Below are 22,083 nucleotides of genomic sequence, written 5' to 3'. Positions count from 1 at the left end.
TACTGCACATAAGCAATTAAATGAATACAAGAATATGTTTTTTGTATGTATATATGTGCCTATATAAATATATGTATATATAAATATGTATATATTAATGTATATAAATGTACATATACATGTATATGCACATATACTTAACATATACGTACATATGGTTATATATATAAAATAAAATATTGAGGAACAAATTCTTTTTTTGTCTTATCTTGACAATTTGCTTATTTTACTCTTCCATCAAAATTTTGATTTTTTTTTTTTGTTTAGTTTATTCTGAGATCTTAAAAACTTGCTTTTATTGTCATTTGGGGGAATTAAACATAGTTTTGCTGAAAGGCTTATGCATGCAACTGTTAGTGTAATGATATATCTGTATACAGCTACAAGCTTTAAGTTTATAATTTTAAACTTAATTATTATAAATGCCTAAATAACATTAAACTTGTCAGATTAAAAAATGACTTATCAAAAATGTTTACAATGGAAGAAGAACATGAATTATGAACTTCAGGGAAAGTCTTTGCTATGTTTTCACTTAATCTTTTTAAGGAAGACATTTTTACTCAGAGAGGAAATATGAAGTTTTATCCAGACAAAGATTCTATGTGCTCTACTTTCCAAAGAGTGATATTCTAAATCAAATAAAGGGTACTTTTATTGCTCTCTGGAGCTACACTAAAATTGAAAGAGTTGAACACTAACTTTATCAGATAGCATCACTGGAAAAATATAACCCTATTTGAACTACTCTCTTGAATATCCAACTTCTATGAAAATAAGATAATATTATAATTATATGATTTATTGTTAGTTTTCTGAGTTCCATATCAACCTATTTTAATTATTACACAGGATTTTCTTGGTTTGAAATATATAGTATTTTTCCCTCTAGTGACATACTTCAAGTACTATTTATTTATTTATTTATTTATTTATCTCAAAAATATTTACTTAAGGTCTCCTATTTGCCAATCAATATTCCAAGTATCAGGAATACAGCAGCAAACAGCAAAATACCTGTTTTTATGAAGTTACCATCTAGTAGAGAAAAGCATCAAAATAAAGTAAAATAAATAATATGTTAGATAATAAGTTTTATGGAGAAGAGTAAAGCAGAAAGAAAAGAGAAAATGTGACATGGAAGACATTTTTAGCTAAGTAAGTTAGACCTTTGGAGAAAGTGTCATTTGAGTGAGGGCTTAAAGGTGGTGAGGTAGCAATTAATGTGGCTATCCAGAAAAGACTGTTTTAGGCAGAGGGAATGGCTAGTATGAAAGCCCTTAAAAGCCAGCATGCTTATTAAAATTTTTCAAAGAAACCATCCAGTAAAATACCATTGCAATTTTTTGTTTCTCAATATAGAGAACATATCATAGGAGATAAGTTTCTCTTAGATATTTCATAACATCCTTAATTCAACAGATCCAAAATTGAGCTCATTATTATAACTTTCAAATTTAGTTCCCCTTTTCACTCTGTCCTGTATCAATGAATGATATGTCCATATATATAGTTGCTCAAGCCAAAAAGGTGACTCAATATATCACTTATCTATTAACTGCATAACACAGTATTCTAAAATTTAATGACTTAAAGCAACAACAAATACTTATTAGCCTCAAATTTTCAGTGGATCAAAATTTTGGGAACAGCTTAAGTTGGATCTTTTATTAGATTACTGTCAAGATGTGAGCCATGGCTACAGTCATATGAAGGCTTGACTGGGCTAGAGAATCTGATTTCAAAGTGGCTCAGTCAAATAACTAACAATTTGGTGAATTATTTGTTGGAAGCCCTCAATTTCTCCCATGTAGCTACTTGAGTGGCTGGGAGAAGTGAGTGATCCAAAAGAGAGCTAGATGGCAAGAGCAATGTTTTATGTATGACCTAACTACAGAATTCATGTGCCATCATGAAGTCACTTTGTATAGGGAATATTCAACAGGAGAAAAATTGGGCTCTACCCTTGGAAGGGAGGAGTGTCAAAGAAAGCCTTGATTAAATATTTTTAAAATCATCACAGTTATGCTTGAGATGTTCTTTTTGTTCACATTTGGTACCAAACCATCATAAAACTTGTGGATTTTGTGTATATCTATTAGATTCTTCTACTCTTCTCCAACTCTGTTGCTATCTAAATTACTCAAACTAGGGCAGCCCCAGTGGCGCAGCGGTTTAGCGCCGCCTGCAGCCCAGGGCGTGATCCTGGAGACCCTGGATTGAGTCCCACGTCCGGCTCTCTGCATGGAGCCTGCTTCTCCCTCTGCCTGTGTCTCTGCCTCTCTCTCTCTCTCTCTCTCTGTGTGTGTCTCTATGAATAAATAAATAAAATCTTTAAAAAAAAATAAATTACTCAAACTACCCTCAGCTTTCACCTTTACCACCGGAATCGTTTCCAAATGGGGCTTTAAGCAAAAGTCAATGTGTGATCTATAAGAGGGTTCATGATCTGATACCTACAACTCTCCAGCCTCATTTGTTATTAATATTGACACTCTTTGACCCTATTCCAGACACATTAATATTCTTTTAGTCTCTGGTACTTTTATTGACACCATGAATTCTGAGATATTTTCTCTTGTATCTATCCATTCAGTCTTTTCCTGTGTGAAATTCTGGACTACCATGTCAACTGCCCCTCCTCCTAGAAATTTTCACTGACTTTTACATAACTTGATAGACTTCTTTTGAATTATTTAAAGTTTGGCTAGAATACCAAAACTTAAACCAAACTGCTAAACAAGAAATGGCATAAACTAAAAATTACTTTATTCACTCAATAGTTTAATTCTGAAAGACTTAATGTTCTGAATGAGAATTTAATTATTTAAGAGCAAACTAGTGTGTCAGTTGAATCCCTTACAACTATACATTTGCAATGTGACTTTGAACCTCTTCAGCTAAAGTAGTTTCAACCATAAGTTGAATCCATGAACTATGATGGGTCAATCATATCTTTTTCTTTTATGCTGCTCAATCTTTCCTGAAGATTCCCTGTATTTTTCTACACTTGAGTATCATGGAATACTATTATAACAAAATTCAGGGCCTTTTTATGTATTAGCTTGAGTGAATTTCTCTTATTTCACTTAAAAATATCCCTAACCAAAGGAGTCATGGTATCAAATGCAAAGTCCAAAATTTAGCATAAAGACTTGGCCATTTTTTGAAACATATATATAGATTGTGTCATTCGCTTTACTAAACTTATCTATGAAAAATGTGTGCCACTTAAAGTCTCTGTTTCAATACTGGTAAAAGAATATCTGTCTTGCCCAATACAAAACAATTAGTTAATGACAAAACTGGAATAAAAGCTTCCTGACTATCCATCTGGAACCTCAGCCATTGTACCATGATGATTTCCATTTAATTATCCTGTGTACTGAACACATAACAAAAACTATTAAGTCTATTCTAAGTAATTTCCAATGTTTCTGAAGCACTTAATTAGTTTTCTTTAAAATAAATAAGTCATTAAGGAGCTACAAATCAGTGAGTTAATTAACTGTGTTATGGCCTTTTAGTTCTTTCAGTTGAAATAAGCTAATGCCAAAATTATAAAGAAATAAAATATTACTCATGAGGATAAACAGTGTATAGAAGTTATAGCAGAAGTTTTCATAGAAGTTATAACAATTAGCATAAATTTTGAGCACAACATTCTACAAGTGTCTAGTAAAAATAAGTTCATGACAAAAATAAATTTTGTAGATAAAAAAGATTGTTTAAAGATTAGAGTTAAGACATTTCAAATGATTGCATTATCTAATCCTCTGTTTGTATTTTTACTATTAAATGGAATCCTCCTTCTATGCACAAACAACATGTAATTATCACTAACAACTAGCAAGTATTGAACAGAGACACCATAGACTCTAAAAAGCACTAATTTATGTAAACACTGAATGTAGACATAACTGCAATATCACCATGATATTCCAATTTACAACCTTCCAGTTCTACTATTAAGTGATGATTTCATGATTTGATGATTTAAGTTTGTCTTGCAGATTTCTATATCTTGATTTTTTTCTATTTCTAAATACTTGTTCTAAGATTGTCTTTGGTTATTTGTTAGCATTACTCCTAACTTGGATAGAAGGAAAGTTGGACCCTCTCTCGTGTTAAGCACATACTCTAGGCATGATTACTGCTAGACTTGGAGGGTCATAGTCTAATGTTTGACCTCTCCATCATTATATTTAGTTAATTTGTTTCAAAAATATTTGTTCAGTTATTACTTTGGATGATCTGGATTTCTTCTGGGTCTATTAAAACATTTGGAACAGTCATGATTTGCTTAAGTAATAGATCCAAAAAAGTAGGAGATAGACATTGATTGATTAATTCTATTAAAATGACAATTGCAATTGTATTAAGTGCTACTAATCAAGAAGCACAAATGTAGGAAATATTTTAGCAAGGTTTTACAAAATCAGAGCGAATAGTTAGGATTTCTTGAGAAAATGATACTTAAGCTTAGATCATAAAGGTAATTAGAAGTTAGGTTGTACCAGAGGCATTGAAGAGAACATGGTGAGAAGTAGTTGTATTACAGATCTAAATTAGAAGGTAGAGCCAAGTTGATTGATATGATGTGAAATAAGAAGAGGAGGCAAGGTTACCAAAGATTTTTATCCCAAGAAATGGAAAGAGAAATGGAGTTGCCATTACCCAAGTTTGAAAAAAAATGAAAAAAGAACAAGTGTGTATGGGAATGTAAGTTTGATTTATGTTTGCTCTTATTAGGGAGCTGGGTTGCCAGCAATCTGTGATCAATTTATTCTAGTTTCAGAAATTGAGATGATTCTAAGCTATGCCTACTCTCCTGCTAAGGCCTCTACATTTCTGGTTCATTCTTACTCAAAGAATGTCTTTGAGATCTTAAAGCCACTTATAAGAGCTCATCCTTTGAATGAGTCCTGGAATACAGTGTTTGTCCCCATAAATCCATAAAGCTTTCAGAACTTTTACACAGATTGTAAACTACTCAGGCACCACTCAAGTTTATTCTCACCCCTGAGAAATGCAGCTCTTGGATACTTGGCTCCTTTCTGTGAATTTCTTTTATCTTAGGTCACAGCCATGTTTTTTTCTACTGTATTTTTAGCTCTTCAATGTAGATTTGTTTTAAACTAGTTGTTTTCAGTGTAAAGTTCCATTTGTTTAAAATATTGCTTTATACATTTAATGTTTAAGTGGCTTGGCAATAAAACTTTTTATACCTTTGTTTCTTCGCCTGTAATACATGGATTGTTATATCTAACCTGCAACATTGTTATGAGAATTAAATGATATCATGTATATATGCTTGAGAGATCAGGAAGCAACTATAATACTTATCATATTTATTATAAATTAAAATAGCCTAGGTCCCACCAAACTGCAGATATGAGTTCAGAAATGAGATAACTTTAAAATGATAATCGTATTTGACTGGCATATTGCTCACAGTAGCAAGAATCAAGATCCTAGTGCCTTGTTAATTTTTAGTTATTTTTCAGAGTCTCCAGAGGTATGCTACAATAGTCCTTTTATATTCCTTCACTATGGTCTCCTTTTAAAATAATTAGTACCATCAAACTATCAACTTAAAGCCTGCTTCACTGCATGTGTCTTCATGGCAAAAAATGATTCCTTTTATAAGGCAGAATGCTTTCATGTGAAATACTCAAAACTTCACATATTCCCAGATGTCCCAGTTTCTCTTTAATTCTCTTAATGAGACTGAAGCCATAAATAAATGGTTAGAATGCACATCTTTTCCATTCTGCTTTTTTTGAACAGATATCAATTGCTTATATTTTTAAAACTCACAAAGTTCCTAATAGTAACTGAAATTTTTTTTTTCACAAAGAACTATAGCCCCATGAGAGTGGTTGTGGAGCCATAAAATAGAGGATAAGCTCTTTTTTCTCCATCATACCCTGAGCCTGAGGAGTCTGGGCATTGATTTATTCCCCACAAGTCACCCTTTCTTCTGTGCAAATCAATTCACAAAAATAGATGCATGGAGATTTGTGAGCAAGACTTATCTCAAACTCTCTTTATGTTGCCCACCTATGTTTTTCATATTTTTTCTCAATTTTAAGGTGCATTTAGCAGAGGTAAATAGATAATGAAAATTATCCTAAATTCATCTTAAAAGCATCCATATTTAATTTTTATTTCTGTCCTACAAAAGTAGATGTTTTATTTTCTTATCTCATTGAGGAGGACAAAGGGAAGAGAAGAGGAGAGAAAGGGACATGTTTTTGATGAATTGTGATTTTTTAAATTACAATTTTTAATATATATAATCATATATATCATCATCATATGATTTTATATGATATATTTTATTTTTATATGATTATATATTTAATATGTAATCATATATTTATACAATTATATATATTTAATATATATGATATATATAATCATATATATATATATAGAGAGAGAGAGAGAGAGAGAGTGAGCATGAGCAGGGCAGGGAGGAGTACAGGGAGAGGAGAGAGAGAATCCTAAATAAGCTCCATGCCCATTATAGAGCCAATCTTTTGACCAGGAGAGCATGACCTGAGCTGAAACCAAGAGTCAGAAGCATAACCAACTGAGCTGCCCGTATGCCCCAAATTTTGATATTTTATTTCAAATCTTAAGAAAGCAGGTTTCTGCAAGTATCTCAGAAATTGAAGTCTCTGAACTTTCAAGTAGCCTGTCTTTATACAAATAAGAATACATAAAATACTTAGCTGGAACAAATATTTATTGATGGGACTGTATATGAGTCCACACACAGTTGCCAAGAAGAGTTAATAGTAAATAGTTAAGAAGAAGTAAGAATAAGTAGTAAATATAATAAATAGTAAAGATAATAAATACAGTACTTGGTGCAGTAGAGGAAAGAAGAGCCAAGTGTGGGAGGCAGACGAATGAACAGATTTGAGACGTTCATAAATAGAAGACTTCCAACAATTTCAAAGCTGCTTCTTTCTAAAGTATTGATCATTAGTAATTTACTAAGAACCTTAGTAACTTGCTATAACTATGGTTATTTTATTGATAGATATTTGGACAAAAATAATGAATTTCTTAATAAACAGTTTCTTATCCCAAATTCATTCTACATTAATCTTATAAGTCTTCTCACTGCCTCCTCCTGTCCTGGATTTTAACAACTCAAAAAAAAAAAAAGTTTTAAAACATGTTTGTACAGATGACAATATTGACTAAAAGTTAGAGAAAGAGAGACTTCTGGGTGGCTCAGTCAGTTAAGCGTCCAGTCAGTTAAGCGTCAGGTCATGATCTCCCAGATCCATAGCCTCTATGCCTTTCAGAAAAAAGGGATAGATGATGGAAAGGTGCTTTTCAGCCAATTACTCCATGTTGTTTTGTGGGCAATAATTCCTTCTGAGTTAAAATTGTGAATCTTTAGTAATAAAATCAGTTGTCTCTAAGCACTTGGATAGTTCTTATGTCATTGAAAGGAACATAACTAATAAAATTGGAAAATTTCTCTGCTCAGAATTTTCTCATTTTTTACAAGCATCATTCTGCAAAACTTGGTTGTGAATCCCTGTTACAAAGCATGACGATTTTGCTCTCAGTGGTAGGAAGAAGGGAGCCAATCATTCTCTTCACTATAACCTCACTTTTCAGCTCCTGCTCACTAATACTTCTCAGGGATTCTCTGTAGACTTCAGATGGGCCAAAACAGAGTAATCTATTGAACTATGAATACTGTAAAACTTCAAATTTGTGTTCTATGTATGTTAGCTTTTTAGCACAGTGCTTTGCACCTAATAAATTATGAGAACTCAAAATTCATTGTTTCAATATTTAACAGATATTTAAGTGCATTTGACATGAGAAAGGATATTTTTACATAATAAAAATGCACTATAACTTTAGATTCAAAATAAATAAATAGAAATAAATAAAATAAAAAGTTCTCTCAGTTTTACAGACGTCTTTAAATCTTTTCCACCATAAAAGCAGTGAGAAACTACCAAAAAATGTGACAACCAATTTTTTTCAGAACTCTGGCATTTCACCAGAGATTTGCAGCAATATATGAAGTAGTTTAATCAAGAAAAATAGCTGAATCTTGGTAAGAATAGTGGGATTTGTGGCTATAACTTATCCTATTCTTGTCCTCCTTACTTAGCTCCATGGTAGCATTGTAAACCAATGGCCTCTAATTACAGTAAAAACCAACAACCTGGAAGCTAGTAGAGTGGATAGGAAGGAGTTTGAATTCATTTAAAGCCTCATTGTTGAAGAACTGTCACTATTTGACCTGCCTGGAGGTTCTCTGGAAGACTCCATTAGCAAGACTCCTTTAGACCTAACTTGGAGCTCACTCAGCATAAGTCTTTTTCCTGGGAATATTTGTCAAAAGCATTTAGAGGCAATGTTCTAATTTCACAGGTGCCTGAGGCAGTAACAGTGGGAGCAAACAATAGACTAACCAAAAAGCTTAAAAGGAAAAGCAATGGAATTGATATGCCCATAGGGGTTTGGAAAAGCCCACACATTTCTAGGTATCTAGAAGACTACATATATGTATGGGGCTGTGAGCATGCCCAGCATTATGGGCCTAACTGAATCCTTTCAAAATTCATATGTTGAAATCCTAACTCCTGATGCCTAAGAATGTGCCTTTATTTGGAGATAATTAAGATAAAACTAGGTTCTATGGGTTGGTCCTAATCAAGGACTGGTGTCCTTCTAAGAAGAGGAGATTAGGACACAGACACACAGAGAGGAAGAAATCGAAGAGGACCATCTGCAAGCCATGGAGGGGACCTGTCAGAGGAAATTAGCCCTGCCAACAATGTGGTCTTGGTCCTCTAGCTCCCAGAATTGTGAGAAAATTAATTTCTGTCATTTAAGCCACTCGGTCTGTGGTACTTTGTTAAGACTGCCCTAGCAAACTAATATACATAGAGTTAGTTGTGTGCATACTCAGGAAAGACCTGAGAGGACGTTAAGTTCTGAACACTGGCTGGCCTTGAACCCCTGTGCAAATGGCAAATCAAGGTGAAGGCAGAGTTGTCAACTGCTGACTCAGTGTTGAAGGTGTGACCCCATAAACACAGAGCCTCCAGAAAATACTGGGGGATTTATTGGTTTTAGGAATTTAAGAAAATCTCTGTCCAATTTTTAGGTGATTTCTAAGCCACTCACACAGATATTTCTATAGTCATACACAATAAAGAATGTAGACTTTACAGAATTAGTTCAGAAAAGCCAATTAAAGAAAAAAAGCAAAAACAAAAAAACAGACAGTGGCAACAAACCCTAGGAAGGAGGGAGAATATGATTTAGAGAGTAACCATACTATATTATTTAAAATGTCCCATTTTCAGTAAAAATATTATGAGATATTTAAAGAAAATAAAGTATGGTTCATACACAGGGGAAAAAAGGGCAATCAACAGAATCTTCCCTGAGAAAGCAAAGAGAGTGGAATTACTAAACAAGACTTTAAACTAGTTTGTTTTAAAGATTTATTTATTTATGTTAGAGAGGATGGGGAATAGCAGAGGGAGAGAGAGAAGCAGACCCCTCATTGGGTTTGGAGCCTGATACAGGGCTCAATCCCACAACCCTGAGATCATGACCTGAGCCAAAATCAAGAGTCAATTGCTTAACTCACTGAGCCACCCAGGTGCCCCAGACTTTAAACCAGTTATTTTAAATACATTTTTAAAAAACTAGAGCCCTCTGTCCAAAGAACTAAAAATAAAGTATGATAATAATTATCTCTGCAATGCAAAATACCAACAAAGAGATAGAAAATACAAAGAAGAACAAAAGAGCAATTCTCGAGTTGAAAACTGGAATAACAACAACAACAAAAAAGTGGAATAGGGATCCCTGGGTGGCGCATTGGTTTAGCGCCTGCCTTTGGCCCAGGGCGCGATCCTGGAGACCCGAGATCGAATCCCACATCGGGCTCCCTGCATGGAGCCTGCTTCTCCCTCTGCCTATGTCTCTGCCTCTCTCTCTCTCTCTTTCTCTCTCTCTCTCTATGTGACTATCGTATATAATAAAAATTAAAAAAAAAGTGGAATAACTAAATGAAAAACTCATTTTCATTTAGTTGAAGGCTAGTGCTTACTTCCTATGACTGCTATTAACAATTACAACGAACAACAGTGATTTATTCTTCCACAGTTCCGGAAGCCAGAAGTCTAAAGTCAGTTCACTGGGACCAAAACAAGGTGTGAGTAGGAACCGAGTGCCCTCCAGAGGCTCTAGAAGAGAGAATGTGTTCCTTTTCCTGGCTCTGTTGACTGCTGGTATTTCTTGGCTATGCACATCACTCTAATACTCTTTGCTTCTCTGGTCACAGTGCCTTCCCCCTCCTGTGTGTAGTCAAATATGCCTCTGCCTCTTTTATAAAAATACAGGTCATTGCACACAGGGCTAATTTGGATAATCTAGAATTATCTTCCCCATGCAGTGCAAAATGTGAGGGATTGTCAGTTTAGCATACATAGTATTCTATTGTTTTTTAAAAGGTGAAGCAAAGGGTATAATTCGTTCAGGTCAAAGTAAATTGGTTTATTTGTTGTTAGGAGAATGTAGAAGTTTATTTTCTGATAACCAAAAGGAAGGATTTTGTAAAAGAAATGTGGGGAATGGTTTAGAAGCAGAAATCTGTAGTTATGAGAGTTCTTGGGCTATGGGAAATGAGGAAATGCTACTTAAGAGGACAGGTGAAAGTTACTTAAAACCAGATGGTAGAAGAAAGAAGTTCTAGAGTTATTGAGAATGTAATGGTCTTTTTATGATATCATCAGCATCATTGTCATCACCATTATTATTACATTGGAATAAACTTTTCAGAGATCTGGGTGACAGGGAGTTCAACTGACCAGTAATAATCAGAGGTAAAAGGTTACAAAATAATGTGGAGCCAAAATAATAGGGAGAAGAGAAACTTCTTGTCAGGCAAAAAGCATGAGAGTCAGAAAGAGAGCCGCTGGGCTGATAAGTAGCTTAGAATGTCCAGAACTAGATAGAAACTTTGGAGCTGCACAATAGTTAATGGATGCTGTTAGCTGTGATCCTCCACTTTCAGAAACATCAATCTCACATTATGATTGATATTGGATTTTAAAATTGTGCCTCTGTGTGTGGTAGACAATTCAACAGTGATGGCTGTAAGACCCATTTTCACTACTTATTAAAAATTCTGGCAGGAGGAATTTGATACTGCTGAGTTCAAGCTGTGACCACAGAGGCTCAGGGCCTGGCAATGCTCTGAGTTGAGTGACAGAGCTGGGAGGATCTGATGACTGACAATCTCCAGGAAGTAACATCAGCTAGAATATATCAGTTTCAAACACATGTGTGCTCAGGAAGTCTGTTGCACTTCCCTGAGCAAAGCTCTATGGATAAAAAGAATTATTTGATCTTAACAAGCAGACCCTGGCCTTCTGTGGACCAGCCTAGGTAAATGAGGAGCTGGATGGGGTGCAGCGACACTTTTGTGCTTCTAGGATGAGCAGCTGCATGAAGCAGAAAATGTCTGAATGAAAAAAATGTACAGTACTCTTTACTTTCCTGGACACACATTCTTATTGTATAATAACCAGGTGCACTGATCACATTGATGGCGATTTCTCAATCTTTTTTTTTTTTTGATTTCTCAATCTTAATGCACAAATTTTAGATCCGAATAAAAGGTGCTGTAGATGAATGATACAAAGTGAAAGCAGAATGAATTTAACTGGGTATGTTACTAATATAGGAAGCCTCTAATTGAAGAAAAGAACATTACTGCTTAATCTGTAGGACAGAAGTTTTATTACCATTGAGAAGATTTCGCAAAACTTGAAAGATGATGCTTTTCCTTCAATAAGAGCAGTAAGAATTATATCTCATAGCTTAATTTTCTTTTTTTTTTCTTATGCCTGAATCTCTAAGACACTTTTAACTAAAAATTACAATTAGAAGTCAAACTTGGGTAAATACAAATTTTGAAAGCCTACTAATTTGGAAATGCCTTTATTTCCAGATTTACCACAAAATAATGTCACCTCTGATCTTTGGGCTGAATACATGTGAAACCTAATAAATACTGACTGTAGATCTATAAAGACCTATCTGTCATTATGATAACATTCACTGTATATAGTAGAGAAAGTTTTCCTTTTTGTTTTAAAAGGTATTTTTGCTTACCATTTTTATTTGCTATTTATGGTGACAATTATTAGGAAGACTTTGTTATCGTTTTTTGGTAAAATCTGAATGTTCTCATTTATAGCTTGGTTGCAACAAAGGAAACAGACAGTGCAAGATCTCGAAGTGCTCCAATGTCACCTTCTGACTTTCTGGATAAATTAATGGGGAGAACATCAGGATATGATGCAAGAATTAGACCCAACTTTAAAGGTAATTGTTCTGTTTACTATTCTATGTGAAATGTGTTTTGAATATGCTTTAACAAGATAAATCTTCAGATTAATTCCACCAAAAATTCTCATGCTAATTTCCAGTAATCTTCCAAGTACTGTGGTATCATAGATATGTCTTGAGAGAAAAAAATCTATTCTCATGTTAATAGCTCTCTGAATTTATCTTCTTTGGACCAATAGTGTTTCTTTGTCTTTCTTTGTTATAATACTTGTTGTCATGATGCTTCATTTTAGGAAATTATTTTTTTGTAGATATTTCTACAATAACTCCTAGTCACCGGAAAGGAAGCTTCTTTAAATCTGGTAATAACCATATTTTAAGTTCCCCACAGCAAGACTCTATGTTGTGGGGAATCAAACAGTTGTTGAATTTTTGTACTGGGAAGGGTCTGGATAACTAAAAACGACTGATAACATTTAAAAAATTATTCCATCTACCAAATGTTTTACCTAAATTTATAGGAAAGAGTGTAATTGCCAATGCATATGTACTCTTTTTTAATCTTCTGTTTAATATAGTGATAAGCAACATTTTTATACAGGTCCTATGTAGATTATTCAGAACCATGATATGTCCTAGGGTAAAAGATTGGAAAGCTACTTCCATGCTCATACTTCTTTAATATCTCTGGGATATTATTCTATTTCAAAAAAGAAAATGATCCAAATTATAAGAATACCTACCGTTTCCATGAGATTCAGTTAAGCTATTTTCATTCTTAAAAGAGAAAGGAAATACAATGTAGTCTATAATTATTTTCCCTGAATTTGTTTTTATGGGAGAAAAAAGAAAAAGAATTGCTTAGCAGTTGTTTAAGGATTGTTTAGAAAAACTAATAAAAGCCAAGAATGGGTAGCAGGAGAAAAAAAATAAGAGTAAAAGATGTTGATAATTCTTAAGTAAAAATTATGAATTGCTTCAATTTCAAAATGATTTTGACCCATAGATTGCATGCTTTGATTTGTCTTTAAGCATTTTGACTGTAATATTTTTATTTTATTTTTATATTTTTTGAACATAAATATATTTTTTTAGGATTTTGTTTATTTATTTATTTTAGAAAGATAGAGAGAGCATGAGCAGTGGGAGTGGCAGAGGGAGAGGGAGAAGGAGTGGGAGAATCCGAAGCAGGCTCCATACTCAGTGCCAGGCTGTAGGGGGGTACTCCATCTCATGACCTTGAGATCATGACCCGAGCTGAAGGCAAGAGTCTGATGCTTAATCAACTGAGCCACCCAGGTGCCCCAACCATAAATATTTTTAACTGCATGAGAGGAAAACACTAAATGTAAGCTGTGAGAAAATAGTACAGCTTAAGAGATATAATACACAAATGAAATGAGTTTTTGGCATTATGAGGATCTTCTACAAAATGAGGAAAAGCAGTATCCCTGACATTAGGTAGAAAACTAACTTTGAATGGATCTTGAAAAATATTCAGTTGTCATATCAGTAAACAGCAAGAAACATAATCAGTAATTATTGGATTCATTATGGTGATTCTATTCAGTGATTCAGAAGTATTGCTTTGTTTTCACTGAAAACTAATGAGGAAAATGTACTCAGTTTTTAAATGTATGTGAACATTTTTAAAAATCACATAAACAGACTCAATGGATATCTTAATAAAAATGCAGGTGAGTCACCACAAAATAGCACCTGTGCCTTTGCTACTCTCTTGGAAAATTTACTTTTATTTTATCATTTCAATTATTTAACAAAGGAAATTTTAAATCATCTTAAATGTGATTAATATTTCTATTTATGTGTGAGGCTGGGAAAGGACTGAAAAGATTTGGTCTTTCTTAAAATAAGTGCTGATTTTTTTAAATAAAAATATACTTCTAAAAACTAGCTGATAACCAAACCCAGTTTAGGAGTTAATATATTTTTTTAATTGTGTATAGAGAATCAATTTTTACTTCCCAGTGCCTTTAAAGGAATAGAAAAGAAAGGGGAGGGGGGATTTCTCTCCTTTAAGATTTTTCAAGATATCTTATACTCTGAGTATCAGAAAAGCAAGTGGATGCTCATTTGATTACCATAAATCATGTCAGTCTTTAAAAAGGATACCTTAATGGATTAATTCTTATCTAACACTCTTGTTTTTTCACCTCTCGCTAGAGTCAAATGTTGTTGTCTCTGGGGTAGTTCACAGCCTCCTCCCCAAATTAGGCACATTCAACAGTGTCATTTCATTGAATAAAATAAATGATAATCTGACCATCATTTCATTGCCTAATATTGGAGATAAATAAAATATATTTAAATATTTTTTGAGGTTTTATATACTAACAAACTAAATCCAAGATCTGTCAGAAGATGATTAGACAGAAAGGAAGGTCAGCCCTTCTATTGTCAGGTACCTAGGGACCCACTACCCCTCTTTAAGGAAGAAGCTCATAAAACGTGTGGAGAAACTGTTCTAGTAGCATTCCACTCAGTTTTTCTGTGTAGTAGCTCACAAGACTAAAAATACATGTCTCCCTCACCTGCCATATTGATTGTTTTTCCCATTGTTTATCTTTTTTAAAAGGAATTTACCTAGCTAATCAAATAAACTAATTTAAACTGGGTATTATATATATACTCCACCTCTCAATTTGTCAAAGACAAGAAATTAATACTCTAAAGCTTTAGAGACATGAATATCAGTAGCAGATATTCCACTAGTCTGCTCTTGTTTTTTTCCTTAATAAGCAAAATTAAGTAATTTTATTTAAAAAAAAAAACAATAGGGGTGGGAATTCGCCAAAACAGATGTAACAATGTATTACAATAACTTAATTGATTTAGTCCTCTCATCTTCATAGATTAAAATGTTAATAAAAATAACATTTTTGTTACTAGAAATTATTTCTATTTCTATTCTATTTCTATTATTTCTGTAAGTAGAAGATGATTTACCTGGATAATTGCTCAGGCAATGGGCAAGTGTATTCAGAATATAAAAGCATCGGAAAAAACCTCTCGGGGGTTTATTCTCTCAGGGATTTACAAATTTTGTGAGAGAAAAACAAAATCTCAGTATTGATCCTCTCAGACAATTTACAGAGAATAAGTGAGAATGTTCAATTTCATTAGCTTCAATCTCAGTGAAATACAAAGTATATTACTAATGTGATAGTATTTTCACCTTTCAAAATATCAACATTTAAAATTATGTTAACTATTCCAGCTCAAATGAATTATTATGAAATTTATTTCTGGAATACTGATTTCAAATTTATGATTGTTTTTACAAGTACATATACATCGAGGTATCTTACAGAGTATAGTGGAGAACAACTATGAAACAATATAAATTGACTTTATTAAAATGTTACTTTGACTTTGTTCTTTTATATACTGCAAACAAAAAAATCTAGATGTAGACATTTTTCTTTAAGGTAAATTATGATACTATTTATATATATTTTTAAAGATTCTATTTATTCATGAGAGACACACAGAGAGAGAGAGAGAGAGGCAGAGATGCAGGCAGAGAGAGAAGCAGGCTCCACTCAGGGAGCCCAACATGGGACTCGATTCCGGGACTCCAGGATCACCCCCTGGGCTGAAGGCAGATGCTAAAACGCTGAGCCACTTAGGGATCCCCCAATTTGTATTTTTTTGTCACATTTTTTCTAAAACAACCTATACCTTTAAAAAAAAATCTGACCTGTTTAAGATTAAATATTTTAAATAAATTATTAAAATATAACACACAAAAGTAGGAATAAATAGTTATCTTAAAACTCCTTAAATTGGCACCAAGCATAGATAGGACAGCCTCTTCCATCAAAAATTATCTTAGTAATTAAATTAAATATAACTATTAGCTACTTATAATAATAAATATTGATAGAAATTAAAACATTTAAATGCCTAACTCACTAAACATTATCTTTCTTGTTCAGTATTATTCAATCGTTCTCTTCCTCTTCAGAATGCTTATAACTTATATTAAATTTTGATAAGAATCAGGTTTCTCAAAAAAAGAAATCTCTTTGCCTTTAGTATAATTTGAGTACAAAAACAATTCCAAATCTAGGTCATATCTTAGTTCTGCTTAATATAATGATTTCTTGAACTATTATAAAGAATACACTTAATAATAACAATAAGATCTAGAAATAATCTGAGTAGGGGCAGCTGGGTGGCTTATTTGGTTAAGCATCCAACTCTCAATTTCAGCCCAGGTCATAAATAATCTCAAGGTCATGTTGTCAGGGTGGTAAAAGGGAGCCCTGCTTTGCGCTCCTCACTGAGCATGGAGCCTGCTTAAGATTCTCTCTCCCTCTCCTTCTGCCCACCTCCCTATAATAAATAAATAAACAAATAAACAAATAAATAAATAAATAATCTGAGAGCCTGCTAAAAAGAATTAGCAAGTAAAGCTCCAAATGTCACAAAACTTGTTAATCCTTCGACAAATATTAGAGTTTTGCACAAATCATTATTTCAAAAATTTGGTCTTAGAGAGCAGGAATGACATGTGTAGAAATAGTTATTTCCACTTTGAAAGATGAAAATAATAGTCAGGCAACACTATTTCTTCCCTGGAATTTGAAATCCTTTCTTTTTAGAATTCTTCCTATCTGGGGAAAGCAGAAATGGAAGAGGCACTTCCATTTGGGAGAGAGAGCACACCTCACTATAGCCTGGACCACACAGCCTGTAGAGCCAGTGGTCAACACACGATCCTATCATGTTACCACCAACTTGGAGGGCCAAATGATTTAAGGGAGGACCCCCAGAAGTTTCTTGAATTCATATTTTTATCTCACACTTCTTTTAGTTTTCAAGTTTTTTCTTTTTTATTCAAGTTTTATTCCTCTCTCTCCACACACACAGATAGAATAAAATACCCTTTTTTTTCCTTCATTTTCAGAATAGGAGTAAGTTGATAGATACACTTTTTGAGCTCTGGTTTTTCTATCTTTTTTTATTTTCCTTTTTTAAATTTCTAGACTTTTTAAACAGCAGTTTTAAGTTTACAGAAAAATCAATTGGGAAGTACAGAGAATTTCCACATCTCTCTCACCCACCACAGTTTTCCCTATTGTTTAGGTCTTGCATTAGTATGGTACATTAGTTAGAACTGATGAATTAACATGAACTATTAATTATTCAGCAACAGTTAATAATGATGTGTTATTATTAACTAAAGTCCATTGTTTACATTAGAGTTCACGCTTTGTGTTATACATTTTATGTTATACATTTTATGTGGGTTTTTTAAAAAGATTTTATTTATTTATTCATGATAGAGATAGAGAGCGGCAGAGACATAAGCAGAGGGAGAAGCAGACTCTCTGCAAAGAGCTCAATGTGGGACTAGATCCCAGGACACTCGGATCAGGCCCCAAGCCAAAGGCAGATGCTCAACCACTGAACCACCCAGGCATCCCTTTATGTGGGTTTTTAAAAATGAATAACCCACATATAACCATCATTATTGTATCTTACAGAAGTTTCAATGCCCTAAAAATCCCCTGTGCTTCAGCTATGAATGTCACTCTCTGTCTCCACCCAAATCTCTGGCAACCGCTGATCTTTTTACTGTCTGTAGAGTTTTGTCTTTTTCAGAATGTCATATAGGTAGAATCCTATAGTGTGAAGACTTTTCAGAATGACAGTATACTTTTAAGGATCCTCCATGTCTCCTTGTGGTTTGATAGCTCATTTCTTTTTATCACTGAATAGTATTATACAATAATCTCTTGTTTATACATTTGACATGAAAGTAACATTATGCAATTATCAAGCTACAGAATTCTAACTGCAAAGTCTGTAGATATTGTGCCATTGCCTACTGACATTTACTATTATAAAAAAACTGAAAATCCTATTTTGATTTTTGCTTCCTTATATGTAGACTATTTTTTTCTAACTATTCATATTTTTCTTATTTTTTTAAAGTATGGCTCTGTGTTATTCTCCAAAACAGCTCTCTTTATTTAAAAAAAAAATCTGATCTTTTTTCATCTGTGTCTAACATACTCCCACTCATACCCTTTACCCTTTTGTCTTTTTCCTCTATATTTAGGGAGGATTGTTCAGATTTGTTCTGTAAATGACTCTGATATTATACCTGGCGTCATTTGGAGTGTGTCAGAAGATGTTAACTCTGCGATTATGTCTTGGTATCTTCACAGTCCTCTTTATCCTAAACTATTTTCCTTGAATGTGACATCTCAGACGTTGTGTTACAGGTTGCTAGGCAGGTGCTATTTTGTATGTTTAGCTGTTTTGTTTACAACAGTAGTAAGAAACAGGTGCCTGAACTGGGAAAAAAATTCAATTGTCTAAATATATTAGTGATGAAAAGCAGCACTTCCTTGCCTCAACAGCTCTTATGTACACTTGTACTTCTTTAAAGCAAACTCTCCAAAAAAATTGCCTTTTACAAAAATGACATGATAAGATTCCATTGCACTAACTCAACTTTTTATTTAATGCCTTAATTCATGCATTTCACCTCTTCTGTTATTCTTTTCTGCCCGATGATCCTTCTTCTCTTCCTGCAGGAATAGTTATGTTTATTCATCTTGTTCCCTCTCTTTAGGCTGCTACTTTTCTTACATGTTATAGAAATACTCTGTAGTTCAGGAAAGATTGAGTTGATTTGGGTGCCGATAACAGGTTTTGTCTGGTGGTGGCAGTGTGTGTGTGTGTGTGTGTGTGTGTGTGTGTGTGTGAGGAGATGATTTGCTGCTATTTTTCTCACTAGAAAAGGAAATCTGACAGAGACATTCCTGCCCTGAACAGAACTGTGCTTTAGATGAGTGTTGAGTGTCAACTAGGCTATGGTCTGGCGTCCTTCAGTCCTTCAGATGCCAAAATACAGACAGCTTTAGTTTTAATGTAGTATCAGAACTCTGTTTTCTCCAACCATATTTTTTTTTAACTTTTTGCAAAGAGAAGTTGAATAAAGTCTAAGAATCTAATGCACAGCATTGTGATTATAGTTAATACTGGATGATTAACAATTGCTAAGTTGTTTGGATGCCTGGGTGGTTCAGCAGTTGAGTGTCTGCCTTCAGTTCAGGGTGTGATCCTGGAGTCCCAGGATGGAGTCCCACATAGGGCTTCCTGCATGGAGCTGGCTTCTCTCTCTAAGTCTCTGCCTCTCTCTCTCTCTCTCTCTGTGACTCTCATGAATACATAAATAAAATCTTTTTTAAAAATTGCTAAGTTGCTATTTCAAAGTCGCTAAATGGGTATATCATTGATGTTTTCAGTGTAGAAAAGAAATAGTAATTATGTGGCATGGTGGAGATGTGTAAATGTAAGATGGTGATCATATTTCAATATGCAACTGTATCAGATCAATACAAGGCACCATAAAGTTAAACAATGTTGTATGTCAATGATATCTCAGTATAGCTGGGAAAATAAAGTATTTTAAAAGTCCGCATTGATTCAGAGAACCATATTATTCCCAATCACCTTAATGAACTATGTTTGCAAAAACTAAAAAAAAAAAAAAAAGCTATTTCCATGCCTTCAAAAATGTCTTCAGGCTAAACCCCAAGCCATTCCTGCTCTGTAGGAATATGGATGGGATGCAAGGAACTTCTAAGACAGGTACCTTTGGTTTCTCCCCGCAGACCCCTTTTAACTTCCCACCTCCTTTTTTGAAGAGAAGGACCCTAAGCTCTGTGCCTCCCTGGGTCAGTCCTACCACATTAGCTCCCTTCTTCATGCTGTCCTAACGCACATTTATTTTAGGTTCTGCTCTGTTTCATTGATCAACTGTTTTGTTTTGTTTTGTTTTTTCCTGCCTTCTATATTTTGTGTCATCAAACTAATTATGACTTTCCTCCCATTTTCTTTTGTGTGATGTGTTTAGTCTCATTTTTATTTGCTAACATCATTTTATGTCCTCAGAGAGAAAGAAAACTATGTTTAACTTTCCATCTTGAAATAGAAGCATCTAGGAGTCATTTGAAACTAGAAGCAAGATAGTGGATGAAAAACAATCAGATAACAAATAAATGTACATCCATAGACAATAAAATTCTATTTTACTAGGCCATTTTACCAACTTTTTCTGGATTCTACTTCTTTCTTTTGACCTTATTGTTTGATAACCCTTACATCTAATTTGGATTCAGGCAGAAAGTGTTCTCTCAGGAATCACCCAATTACATATCCTTCCCAAACATTTATTGCTTTTTGCCATTTTAAAAAAATTCAATCTCCAATGGTTATTTTCTTTATCTAGAAATACCATTGTTTGCCTTCACAATGTCTTTATGGTTTCTGATTTTTCATTTTTAATATTTCTCTATATTAATCCCTTTCTCTCACATCACAAATCCAGGTTTCAAATAGTTTATTCTGCTAAAACACATTCTATCCCCCAGGATGGCATGTATACCTATTACTTAATTCCTACCTGGCTTCTTTTTCAGGGAAAAGTATTAGCATATTCTTTATCCATTTTAACTATTTATATTTATCCAGACATTATTCTTGATTAAAGTTCACACTTGTTTTTTGAAAAATATAGGTTTCCTCCTGCAGTTTTACATAATGCAAGGTCATTTTAACGGAAGAATCTTTTTAGTGATAAGTCTTTCTAAAACTATAAATGTTCACATGAAATGCTCACAAACTTAGACTGGTATGCCCTAGATCTTAATGTAAAGATACATTTATTCAGCGTCATGATCAGACTATTACATTTAGCAATCAACAGCATGGGTGCAAAAAAAAAAAAATCTACATTAAAACCCTTTGTTGGAATGCTTTACACTTTCCACAGAACAGAAACTAAAATAACCTGTTATACAATTAGTCACAAATACAGTCCTCGAGTTTTTTGCCCATACACATGAGTATTGTCTAAAACATGTCTTCTTTGTAGCAGCTAGGCCCTGCCACCACTGTGCTTGGCTGAGTTCACAAATCTGTTGTAACCTGTAGCTTCCCCGTCACTTCTCTGGCTCTCCTCTCCTGCTAAACTTTGTTTCCTGGCAGTAATTAAAACCTTCTGCCACTGCCATAGCTGCTGCTGCTGCTGGAACCACCATAGCCACCTTGGTTTCGTGGTTTGGCAAAGTATTGGCCTCCACCACCATAGGGGCCAGAGCTTCTGCCTCCAAAATTTCCTCCTTTCATGGGTCCAAAATTTGAGGATTGATTGTTGTAATTGCCAAAATCGTTATAGCTTCCGCCACCTCCAAAGTTGCTTCCGTCATTACCAAATCCGTTATAGCCATCCCCACTGCCACCGTATCCACCACCACCTCGACTGCCACCGAAGCCACCTCGACCACTGAAGTTCCCTCCACGACCAAAGTTGTCATTCCCACCAAAACCACCTCCACTACCACCACCAAAGTTTCCAGAACCACTTCGGCCTCTTTGGCTGGACGAAGCACTAGCCATCTCTTGCTTCGATAGGGCTTTCCTTACTTCACAGTTGTGGCCATTCAGAGTATGGGATTTTTGTTTTTTTTGTTTTTATTTATTTTTATTTATTTATTATAGTTACAGAGAGAGAGAGAGGCAGAGACACAGGCAGAGGGAGAAGCAGGCTCCATGCACCCAGAGCCCGACGTGGGATTCGATCCCGGGTCTCCAGGATCTTGCCCTGGGCCAAAGGCAGGCACCAAGCCGCTGCGCCACCCAGGGATGAGTATGGGATTTTTGAATGACAATCTTGTCTAC

General features: G+C 34.3%; 1 protein-coding gene across 7 annotated transcripts in view; it reads left to right on the top strand.

The window, feature by feature from the left end:
* GLRA3 (glycine receptor alpha 3) overlaps positions 1-22,083 on the top strand; it is a 207,014-nt gene that overhangs the window by 24,132 nt on the left and 160,799 nt on the right. For 3 of the 7 annotated variants that reach the window (XM_072796036.1, XM_072796037.1, XM_072796031.1), the window contains exon 2: positions 12,269-12,396. In XM_072796036.1, coding sequence (XP_072652137.1) covers positions 12,269-12,396 — 128 coding nt within the window. The other 4 variants (XM_072796032.1, XM_072796033.1, XM_072796034.1 and 1 more) reach the window with 4 other exon arrangements.

The sequence above is a fragment of the Canis lupus genome, chromosome 24 (assembly GCF_048164855.1).
Source record: "Canis lupus baileyi chromosome 24, mCanLup2.hap1, whole genome shotgun sequence".
NCBI classification, from domain to species: Eukaryota; Metazoa; Chordata; class Mammalia; order Carnivora; family Canidae; genus Canis; species Canis lupus.
The sequence above is the reverse complement of the archived record's forward strand: the minus strand, read 5'-3'. Positions and strand labels throughout refer to the sequence as shown.